This window comes from Pithys albifrons, chromosome 2 (assembly GCF_047495875.1).
Source record: "Pithys albifrons albifrons isolate INPA30051 chromosome 2, PitAlb_v1, whole genome shotgun sequence".
NCBI classification, from domain to species: domain Eukaryota; kingdom Metazoa; phylum Chordata; class Aves; order Passeriformes; family Thamnophilidae; genus Pithys; species Pithys albifrons.
Window position 1 is genome coordinate 23,131,298 of NC_092459.1, and position 12,636 is coordinate 23,143,933.

Below are 12,636 nucleotides of genomic sequence, written 5' to 3' on the forward strand. Positions count from 1 at the left end.
AAAAAAAATGATGGTAATGTTTGTAAGTGCTTGCATACTGCAGTGTCTGGCACTGATGTGAAAGCCTTTAGTTTCCTAAATGTACAAGCATGTAAATGGACAAACATTTGTGTGTATTTTTGATGAATGTTCCCATGAGAGAGGATATCTGATGTGTAATGTATACATCCATGATCATCATGGCTAGGCTTCATGAACAATGATTTGGGAAGGGTTCTCTCCACGTGGGTGTGTCCTTCGAGCCTGTGCAGTGGATGTTTTAGGTGAGGCACAGCATGTGCAGAACTGGCCCCGCCCTTTAACTCCTAAGGTTCATCAGCCACGGCCAAGTGAGCTTGGACGGTGACAGTGAAGTCCTCAGGACTAGAACCTACAGTCCCCAGTATTCCCAGGAGGTCTCCCATCTAAGTACTAACCGGGGCTGACCCTGCTTAGCTTCTGAGATCTGATGGGATTGGATGTCAGGGCGGCATTTAACTGCCAAGTTGATTTGCTCTTATTTTCAAACCAGATCACCAGACTCCATCTAAGCCAAGCTGAGAACATGACAGCTGAAGGCTGAAGCTACAGTATGAGGTGAATATTATCATTTCCTCAGTGGGAAAAAACACAGGTGGAACAACATGTGTCTTACCCTATGAACAGAATAAGCTTATACCAAAGCACTACATCTCACTTTTTAGTACAGATAACCAAGTATAATATCAAGCTTAACGCCTCTACATGAAAATGTCCAATAAGTACTGAAAATTATTTTAATGCACAGAAGAAATTAGACTTGTGGTTTTGTGTACAAACAGGACTAACTCACTGAAATCAGTCATGAAATATAAACAATCACTACCACTAATTTTGTTCTTAGAAGACAGTGAATGCACTCTTTAACAAAGCTGCACCTTCAAGTGCTCACTGCAGGATAATTCTTACAGAATCACATTGTTTTAACAGACTTTTTTAACTTATGAAAGATTAAAAAATTATTAAGATACATTTTAACAAGTGACAAGCATCTGTTTATTGTAATATAGCTCATCAAGCCAATAGGGAGATTTTAAATTGGTACAACATATTGGCCAGAGGTATTTCTATACTATGTTCACAATTCAGCTGCAAATGGGGGAGGAATGCCAGCATCTAACTTCTATCAGTATATGAGTTAGTAAGGAAAGTGCCAGAGTAGCCATCAAAAGGTCACGTCTGCCGAAAATAGAATACTCTGAGTACCCTTTTATAACTATTTATAGCACACACCATTCATGCCCATAATACGTTTACAACTAGAGCTTCTTCCATATTTCCTTTCAACTTTTAAGAAATTCTCTTTGTTAACATTGTGTTTATAAAATAGTCTCAAAAAAGTGACAGCAAGGTGTGCCACCTCTTCTGTGCTTGATTTTCCAAAGTCATAAAAGTTAAAATGGCACTAACTGAAAAAAAGAACAAATAACCTTCCCAAATCTTGTAGACAAAACAAAACCAAAAAGATACTACAATTATAGAAAATTAATATAAATAATATAATTGCATGCTGTGTGAGGAAAGAAATTTAAAAATTAGAAATCATGATGAACAGTCAGCAAGTGAGAATTAGATAGGAGAGAACTGTTAGCTTTATAACTTAAAAAGCAGGCATTATTTTCCAACTTTGTTAGGTCAGTGAGTCCAAGTTTCTTACAGCATTTATTGTGGCCCCAGTCCAGTTTGAATTAAATGGGAATCATTCCATTTACTTCAATATGCTTTGGATCAGCAACTATACTGTCATGTCTTATATCACTGCTGTCAACTGGGAATAATAAACCAACTCAGATTAACCTGCCTGAAGTTCTAGAAGTCTTTAATTACCTGTTTCATTACAGCACCATTCCCATATTTACCTTTTTAACCTCAATTAACTCCGCTGTAAAAGTAGTATGGAATTAATCTAGGTGTTAGTCAGAATGAAGATAATCCTCCAGTGCAAATTAAGCCTGCTAAAAATAAATCCATCTAAAAAAAAACCTAAAAGCTATACTCAACAGGAAAACCTGCATTGTCTAAAAACTGTGTTTGAGCTTAAAGCAAGCACTATGTAATTAACAAATGATTGCCAAAAGTATAGTGCAGTCAAACTCTCATCTCCCCTTCCTCAAGTGAGAACAAGACTCACAACATCTGTTATAGTAGCTCTACCACTCTGAAAGTCCTCAGCAAGACTCTGCCCTGTCTACTTCAACAATTTAGAAATTAGAAGGAGTAAAGAAGAAATCATGAAAAAGCTAATTCAATTAACCAAACCTATTTGTAAAGAAATAGTTGTGAATAGCATATGCCTACCAAAGTCAGTTGATTACGTATAAAACCCCACCTCACCCAAATAACAATTTCACTTTATACATATTTAGAGGTAAATATCAGAATTTTTAATAAGAAATAAGGTATTCTTTTGAGACCCACAAGACATCACCTGCAGAGAAAACAGTAGTTTGTACATCCAATATGCCTGCAATGCTGACACTTTTGAAAAACAGGCCATTAAAGTTCACAGAATCACAGTCTATTCTGAGTTGGAAGGGACTCACAAGGATCATCGAGTCCAACTCTCAAGTCAATGGCCCGCATTCAGATCCTACTATCGAGGCATCTCAGACTAGTGGAAAACCATGACTATCAGATCTAAAGTTAAGAATTTTGACAGTCTCACACAACCAGTTTCTTGAGTCTCCTAATCACATTTCTCTTAAAAACTGATAGTAAATAATTTCTTCTTTATATACTACTTACAAAGAGAGTGCTCTTTTATAGAAGTGTCTAATTTAAAGTGATATAAATGAGTATCTAGTACTCTATGGAACATTTCCACAGGTAATAAATTCACACAACTTATGAACTTTTGAGCACCAGAAATACAAGATCTTTGTTTTTTAATCTACTAGGAGATTAAAAATAGAAATACAATAATCAGACTAGTTGCATGAAAAAATAAAGTAACACTTTCAGAAAGAATTTTTTTTCACGAGACCTATTGTATAGATTTACAATCCAGTTTTTAGGTTTGTTTTTTTCCAAAGTATTTCATAACTCAGTATGTAAATACAAATATAAAAAACAAATGTTGAGTGAATGTCATCTTCTTAACTAAAACTAGTACAAACCACCGTAACATCAACATAAAGTGCATCAAGTAAAACATTACGGGACAGAGAGAGGAAATGAGTAACAAAGTAAATACTTTGTTCTGCATACTACTATATAACTAAGTCAGGAATCTTCTCTCTTGGGTTCCTGTTTCTATCAATCTCAGCAGGGCTACAGATGCAGTAGAATTACATCAACTGTGGGTTTGCTTTCAAAACATACAGGATACCTGGCTATACCAGTTTATTTTCAGGACTTCTGTTTTATGAATAAAATACTGCAGCTTCTCTTGTATCTTGCAATGTATCTTGAACATATTTCAAAAAGAATTCTGCTACCATTACCTAGCATAAAACACAGATATTTCCAGGGAATGCATTGATCTAGATCTGGCATTCCTGATGCAGTTATGAAAGATCAACAGACAAACCAGGAGGATAGGTATAACAGTGGGAGTCAAGTCAGAAGCTGAAAGTCATGGTGTGTTGCTATCACTGGCACAAATGAGGCCACATCTGAGGTCTTGTGATGTGACCTAAATATTGAGGGCAAACTCTACTATTTTAAGTGTTTCCAGCTGTATTTCTGAAAAATATGTTTTCTGGACAGTAAACATGAGCAGTTGCAAATGCTCAGACGTATTATTTGTGGCAGGAGAGCTAGGCCTAGAAGAGTGTTATAAATGTCCTGCCAGTTTTACCCACAAGCACTCACTTCAGAGCCTCCATCTGCATAATTGTAAACACAAGCAGCTTCCACTGAAACCAGACTCTGTCAAAACTATACATATGTTAAAAAAGGACAGTCAGGTTGAAATTAAGCTCAAATAAATCTTGCTTTATTCTATATTTGAAAAGTGGGACCCTGAAATAAACCCTATTTATCAAAACAGTTTGTCATCAGTAAGACAGATGACTAGCCAGTAGACTATTCAAGTGACAGCATGGCCTTTTTTTGTCATCAGCAAAATAAGCTTGACTACTACCTTTACTAAATGCTATCTAAATTATTCTGTCCATACTGTCACATTACTCTTACACAGAGTGGGTAGAACTGGGATGGCCCAGTCAAGTTAAGTTCCGAATACTACTACTGAGGGAAAACAACCACATGACATGGAATTATTTACTTAGCTTTACAACCTCCTTCTTCCTGTTTATAATTTTGGAGATTAATAATAGTAATAATATAGCAGAAAGTAGTCTGCCCAAAAAATTACCACAGCGCGTAAAGGCTGGAGGCAATGGGAGTTCAGTTCAACTGTGTGCTCTATCCTACACAGTTGCCCCTCAGATGTTGTCTCAAGACAAATTCATTTCAGAACTATGATCTTTTTATTTGTTAAATCACGGGGGATCATAAGCTGGCTATTTCTAAAAAGATAAGAAATTAGGCCATGTCTAACAGTAATGTGGCTGAATAGAAGAAATAAAGACTGTCTTCAGGTACATTTGGGGTGTTATCCATGAAATCTGCTGAGCTGTTCCAGGGCCACAGGTGTATGTGGCTGGTTAATGGCAGAGACTCAAACAGTTTCAACAGTAATATCCAAACCCTGCCTTGAGCTTAGGCAGCCTATTTGGCTTTCACACGGAGGGCACAGCGGTGTTCAATCCCTCTCTTCCACAGGAGTGCCATAACTCCTAGGGTATTCCACCAGAGAACATCACACTGAATTCCACAGAAGAGAAGCAGAGAGGAGTCATTTAAGTGTTATGTATCAAATATACACTGGAGGACAATAGGAACAACAGAAACAATAAATTGCACACGACATCCCTCACAGCTCCCAGTGATTCATCTCACTTTCCAAGAGATGAAAGCCAGTTACCCTCAACTTGAATAGGGGAGCCCATGTCTCCCACAGCTGAGGATAGCTTCCATTTTCCACAGCCCAAACACACCTGTGGCTGCACAGAAATGCCCTTTGCTCTTCCTCCAGCCTCTAAATAGTTGTTTGCACATGCAGTCTCATGCTCCATCAGCAGTGGGGGCAGATGAGCAGGGATGACTCAGTGTCTTACGTCTTCCACTGTTTACCTTGAGACAATTTCATGGTGAGCATGTAGACATTCTGCTCTTCAGTACCTCCACTGATTATAAATGAAGAATACAATGTAATATGGCCTGTCCTTTTAGGACTGTTTAAACCTTTTGTAGTTGTTTATATATTGGAAGACTCTATTATTTTGTGATTTTCAAAGACTTCTTAGCTATTTTAATATCTTAAATCTGTCACTCAATGTCTCTTTAAAGCAAAATTATGGAACTTAAGGGATGAGTTTACATTGCTGTTTAAAATACTGTATTTTGACATGTTTATATTAATGTTAAACCAAAATACACGTCTTTAGTAGATACAGGTAATACTTAACCAATGCTATCGGATCAGAAAGAGAGCTATTAGAATATTAAATATTTTCTTTTCCCTGAGTCAGAAATGCTTTTTCCCTTCCATTTTTTTTGATTAATTTTTTTATAAACCACAATGACCAACAAACTTTTTGTTTTGTGAAAATGAAAAGAGACAAAATAAGGCTAGGAACAATTCATTTTTATCTCAACATATTTGTTATGGTGTGCTAGTCAACAATAACCCAAAACCCCTTTGGTTGTATTTTATGACTTTTAATTTCAGTCTTTCTTACATATGAAGATACCAGAGACTGTAAAAGGTTAAAACACTTCACAATTATTTGGGATAGAAAAAAAGAGGGAAAAATAAAGCCAGAGAGATATTATGTGTGTTCCACTTAAGCTAGCCAAGTGTGAATAAGGTCTCCTGTGAATGATTTCCCAGTGTTTTGCAGTCTACTTATAGAGTTTTAGAATGTTTTTGTGAATGTATAAAAAATTTAAATTAAAGAGTTTGAGGATTTTCAGCTGGAAGTGTTATTTCCCAGTTTTCAAAACTCTCTACCAGATTTCAGTACCATGTAACATACACTGCCTCTCTTCAGATTCAATACCACAAACTTTCTGCTGTATGTATGAAGCTGTATCTCCTTGTCTTACAGCTCAAAATGTAATGCAGAATGTAATTCATGTGGAAAGCAGTGTTCCACCAACTGAACTCTGCTTACTGCTCTTGGCCTACAGAAGAATTACTGATGACAGCTGGCTGTCTCTCAGCACTCAAAGGTCTCAGCTATTTCTACAGATATCTTGGCTCATCTACTTCAAGCAGCCTGCTGGCTCTTAAAGAGAGAAACAAGGAAACAAGAAGGACAAAGCCAAGCTATCAGACATAAAGAGGAGATAAAATGAGCTGCGCTGAGTAGCTGCCCAAATACCAGTAGAGGAACCGTCTCTGGAAATAAGCAAAACAAAAATGCAGCAGCATGGTCCTCAGCTAACCAAGAAAAGCAGAGATACAAGTAAGATGAACAGTGTAACATGATGCAGGGAAGTAAAAGACCAATAAAGCTGGACAAAAATAAACTTTAAAAGTGCCATTAACAAGTATATGAAAGAAGCTAAGTCATGTTGCAGAAATGAGAGTTAAAACCATCCAGAATCCTTCCTTGTGTAAGTAATTATTAAAATCCACCCATCTAATAATATCAACAGGAAAGAAGTCAATGAGACAATTTTATAACATATATACATATCAGTATATGTAACAGCAATATAATTAAGGCGTCTTTGACTTTAATGGTTTGTTTATTTCTTTTAATAAAATCAAATTTGAAGACAGCAGAAAATAGGCAACACTTTAAAAAAAAGAATGTATCAACCAATTCAAATCAATATGAGTGAAACATGGAGTATAACAGCCATTAACTAAAAAAAGCCTCAAAATCCCAAAAAACCTAACAAATCAGAACATAAGGTTAGGTCAGAAGTTTAATCACTTACAGGCTGTCCTCGATGTCCTTCTAGGCCTGGAGATCCAGGCTGTCCAACTTCTCCCTTTAAAATAAAAAAAATACTTAAGAAAATACCTTCCTTTACATAATAAAAATAATTATTTGAAACAGTAAATTATTATTTTTAATATAAATAAAATGTCAACCCAATACATGTAAATCAGGCTTTAGCAAATAAGCATCTCTTGAAAACAGTTTAAAACATAGTAAGAAGTGTTGTCAATTGATATTCCCTCATGCTGTGTCCAACAGACAGCTGTCAAAGAGTTTGCAATAAGAGATGAATGACAATTGTCCTTTGAATAAGCACAGCAATTTCTGGTTGAGGAAATGCATAAAATATTAATAAAGTGATACTGTCTAATTGTTAGTACAGCTACGTCTGGAAAAATATTTCAAAGCACTTCAGAATACACCAGTACCAGAAATTAACAAATCTTTATGACCTTACTCAAAATATGTATAATACTAAAAAATCCTGAAAATTTGAATAATTCCAGAAATAAAAGCAATTAAAACAAATGCAAAGATCAATTTTAGATAGATAGATAGATAGATAGATAGATAGATAGATAGATAGAGTGTGTATACATATATAAATAACCAAGCAATAATAAATTTAAAATTATAAAAACTGGACTTGAAGTTACAATGGACAGCATCTGGGTTTCAAGCTATGCTTTTTCCACTTTCCTTCCTGGAATGAATATTGTAAAAAAACAGGAAAGCTCCAACAGAAATTTCCTTCAAAGACAGCATGTTTGTTACTGCTCTGAATTTGATTACAGACCCAGAATGAAACAATGTTTTATAGCAAGCAGATGGTGAAGTCAAGCAGACAAAATGTTTGAATGAAGAACATGGCTTCTGTTAGCTATTTATAAAATCAATAAAAACTAATGAGCATGTCAATTTTTTTTGTACTACGATAATTAAATTAAGAAAATAGTTCAGAAAATATCTTTCAGTTTAAGTGTACACACATTCACACAACTAATATACTGAATTCTCTGTATATTGTTTACAAGCATAAAAGCAGATCAAAGTATTCTCCAAATTAATCCTTTAGCAACATAATGCTTCACTCTAAATGGCCACCAGTACAGTTAAAATTGTGTGTTAATGTTATAACTGTGACTACTACCTGTCCATGTTATCAAATACCAGAAAAGTAAAAAATCTAACACCTAATTTTTTTTTCTACATTCTATAGTACCAGAGCATTTCTTCACCAGCCTAGAAGTGATTTCTCTATATGGGTACTTTATACATACATACATATATATATATATATGTATATATTTAAAATAAGGGAGGGCTCATTTGAAATAAATCTGTGGAGGTAACTAAGCTCCTACCACAGACAACAGAATTCCAGTCTGCACAATTAATGGAGGACTGATTCAGCAGACCAGGCCCAGAAGCTGAGTTCCAATAGCTGTACATAGACATTTGGTCATATCTGAGATACCCAAGGATGCCTTGTCTGTCATCCTGCTCTGTTATGATGTGGTTAACAAAATTATTAGAAATGCCTCTGCCTGAATTAAGGTGCAAACATCACCAGGTGTTTTACCTAATGGTAAATGTGAGGCAGAGAAAGAGAGACAGAAACAAATAGGAAAAAGGAGGAGGGGGAAGAAAGAAAGTGACAGTGAGAGATTAAAATAGAAAATGCATCAGCTCTCTGTGTAACCCCTTAGTGTCCCATGGGTTCTGCTCTTCTGGGCTTCTTGGTGATGAGGGTCCCACAAAACATAAGAGTCCAGTGGATTAATATATATTTGGGAGATGCCAGCCACCTCCTCTGGGATGGGGGTGGGAGGGAATCTTTGCAGTCTCTTGCCACAAACTCTGGGTTTGCTGCATTGCTTGGGTCACGTCCAGTCTTCTAGTAGTAGAAGGCCTCAGGAATGATTTGAGAGGGTACTTTGGGGGTCTTTGATGGTTTATGACCCCTTCTCAGCTGCCTCTCATGTGAATGGCCCATGTGTATGCGCTCTTTTGGAAGTGGGGAGGTTTACTCTGGTGTGGAGAGATTTTGCCATCACACACCCAAAATCCTTCTCCACCACCACCCCTTGGGCTCAGCTAGGGAGGATTCTTCACACAGACGCATTCTTCTTTCCTTGGCCTTGTTTACTTCTCCTCAGACTTGAGATGACTAGACGACCGTATTATCTCAAGTCCCCTTTCACAGTTGAAATTCTGGTCAGGCTTTGGTGGTTGCACACAGGCAGTTGCTTCCTTGTAGTTTGACAAAAAGTCTTTCTATGATTTTTGACAATGTTTAAGACACTATCAACACCATTCCATCACATACTCCCACTCCAGAAAGGCACTGGCTTTCCATACAATTTATGTCATAGTTTTTAGCTGCCTTAGGATGCTTCAGACACTAATTCATTTCAAATGCACGACTGGCTTTTTATGTACACAACTGAACTGGTACTTACAAGCTTGCTCTCTTTGACTTCACTGGTATTACCACTTAGTCCTCCACTGACTTCAATGGCAACATAGGAAGCTACTATGTCCATAGACATGAACTTAGCTGAGTGTTTCAAGACAGTTCAATTGTGTCAGTTCAATTGTCTTTGCTTGATGTATTTGCAGGAGTCAGAGATATGTTATATTAATAAAGACAACTTGTAACCATGTAGCAATGGGATTTGAAGATGAAAATGAAATTAATGTAGCAGTATTTAAAACTAAACCAAGCAAAAATTAAGAAAAAGTACTCTAGTATCATAGCAATAATCTGCTGTTGGTTGCTGAAGTTAACTTAAGAAAAATGTGCAATAACAATTTTCCCCTTAATTAATTTACAATTTCTTTTACTGATGTATTTTAAATGTGTAAATATAAGGTCAGTTAAAAAACAAGAAGTACACCCAAAAGTTGTCTAGGGACATGTAAGGGCACTAAGACCCCATTACAGTGATCGAGGGTATGATTTAGCTACTTCACCACAAATGACAGGTTCTATTTGAGGTGTTCTAGGGCAGCCAAAGCTTCATGCTGGGCTAGCAGGTACTACCTAGAGGAGACCTATGTCCTTCTGAATTGGCACTTACAGGTCACCTGGGCTACCCAAAGAGAAGCAAATAGGACTTCAAACTTACTAGTGAGGTCTTAAAAGTTATAGCAGTTAACAATCAGGAGCTTAGTGACTTTAGAAACTCCATTTATTATATTTACTAAGAGCTTCCCGCAGTTGTCACCACACAGACATGTAGAGCCGTTGCCTGCTCCAAATATGGGTGAATTATTTTTCACCATGAAGACATTCAAGGATGGAACAAGGTGAACAGTTGTGCAGTCTCCATCCTTGGAGGTTGCCAAGTCCCAGCTGAGAACTTGCTATGGATTCAGTGGTGCCCCATTTGTGAGCAGGAGGCTAGTCCAGGAGATGACCCAAATTCCCCTTCAGCCTGAGAGAATGAGCCTGAGATCCTGTTGGATCCACCTTGTTGGCAGCTGCTGTCTGAAGGGTTTAAGTCTCAACTCGCAAGTCTTGTGTCATATCCCCCTGCTGCAGCAGATGTCACAGATATGCCAACTGCACTCCCAACTGCTCTAGACAAGCATGGTCACAAAATGGAAGATCCACATCACCAACTAAAGCAATAGGAGTTCAGACAAAAGAACTTAAAAGTACAGTTGTGTTTTTGACACTGAAGAAACATTACTCTTGAGCAGCACTAAATAATTCCCTTATTACTAAGAAAAATATTAGAGGAACAAAGCTGCTGTTTAAAAGCTTCTTTAGGTCAATTCAACTGAGCATTTACATTGCATATTATTTTTTTTTCTGTGAACTTAAAACTGATATGGCTAAACTCTTTCTTTTCATAACTTAGAACAGCACAAGCAACAGTTTGGCAAGAAAAACGGCCAGTGAGCTCACGCACTGTGATATATCATAGAAATATCAGATCCTGTAGTCTTTTTTACAGTAGACAGATACATAGTCAACTTGAAAAACTGTTCTAAATTCAATATGAAGAGCATTGCACAGTGAAATGAATACAAACATAAATATAAATCTAATACTAAAGGTGTTTTCCCGTAACTTCTCTGCATGTCCATTCAAAAGCAATTATGTTCTGCAGTGTATGCTTGTTTATAAATCTCTTTAAGAGAGACACAGAATTAGAGAAACACAAAAGGATAAGGGAGACAAAGTACAAACAATCTCTAAGAATCATTAATACATTCTTAATAATAGATTTGCCCCTGCTCACAAAACAACTGAAAACAATGAAGTCTGCTCACTGCTGCAGTAAACCTCTGCATTTCCCAGTTACTTATGCTATTTTAATTTACAGTAATTCTCCACATAATAAGCTGGGTATATTTAGACCAATAGCAATGCTATGAAAGACTTTGGTGTAATACAAATATGCATTTCTACATACCTTGAAACCAGGACTTCCCGGTAATCCATCTTTCCCATTTCTGCCAGGGTCTCCCTGTAGCAACAGTTATCAGTAATCAGTAGGCAAATTAACAAGCAAAAGTTAAAGGCAAATTGTCTTCATAAAACTTACTGATCGCCCAGGCATTCCTGGAAACCCTGTATCACCCTTCTCTCCTTTTGAACCCTAGAAAAACAGCAAACACAAAGTAAGTTATACTCAATGTTTATGACACAAATTCAATATATTTAACCTGCAATTAATGAATGTTGTTTCTAATTTAAAAAATGTACAGAAGATCTGTTTCTTGGTTAACATAGGCAACTGTCAATTAATAACTCCCCCATTACAGAAATATAAATATGCATGAAAATAAGAAATGCAAACATAGACCGTCTTTCAAATTGCATAAAACTCTCGACCAAAAACACATGAAGAAAATATAAGGACAGGTGAAAATGTAACTGTTATCTTGGATGGCCAAAATATGCTCTCTGCTTATATAAATTACAGATTAAAACATCCCTCTTCGCGGCCGCTATCAGCCTCACTCCTTTCATGTGCTCCTCTCCTCACTTGCCTTACTCCTCTCCCTCTCTCCTGTTTGATTAGACATACATTCCTACATATTAAAAAGTACAGCCTTCTTTGCAATATGATTATTACATATACCCCATATATGTTGTGCTACCTTATAGACTTATTTGTAAAATATATATGCATTTTGTGTCATGTGAAAATGAATTACACTGATCCATTAACAGAAGGATGAAGACAGTTTTCAAAATATGCAAATAAGCAGGGTGCAAGTTTCATATTACTAATGTAATTACATCCTGTAACAACAGTGAAGACTTCCTTGAGTTATGACTTGAGAATCAAATTATCTGTGAATGCACGTAATAGAAATACAAATTATGTTCCATGGGGCTTCCATGCCTCAGTGCTGCAGCAGTGGGGGCTGCGGGGGTCTCTGTGCAGGCACTGGGGCTGTCCCATACTGGGCACAGGCGTCTCCGACCCAACCACCAGAGTGGGGCATCTCGGGAAAATGTACTTAAAAAGGATCAACAACATGACACTGACAAAGTAAGGAGAGAGAAAAAAGTGAGAGCAACAGCTCTGCAGATATCAAAGGGAGCAAAGGAGAGGGCAGAGTGCTCTGCTGGAGCAGAGATTCTCCTGCAGCTTGTGGAGGGCACCACAGCAGAGCTGCGATAGCCAAGCTG

At 36.9% G+C, this 12,636-nt stretch overlaps 1 protein-coding gene across 1 annotated transcript in view; it reads right to left on the reverse strand.

Annotated features, from left to right (window-relative positions):
• Positions 1-12,636, reverse strand: part of COL21A1 (collagen type XXI alpha 1 chain) — a 100,072-nt gene that overhangs the window by 32,173 nt on the left and 55,263 nt on the right. Inside the window, exons 15-17 of the mRNA XM_071547821.1 lie at positions 11,540-11,593; positions 11,408-11,461; positions 6,976-7,029 (exon numbers count right to left, since the gene is read on the reverse strand). Of these exons, the coding sequence (XP_071403922.1) occupies positions 6,976-7,029; positions 11,408-11,461; positions 11,540-11,593 (162 nt within the window). The remainder of the gene's footprint in view (positions 1-6,975; positions 7,030-11,407; positions 11,462-11,539; positions 11,594-12,636) is intronic.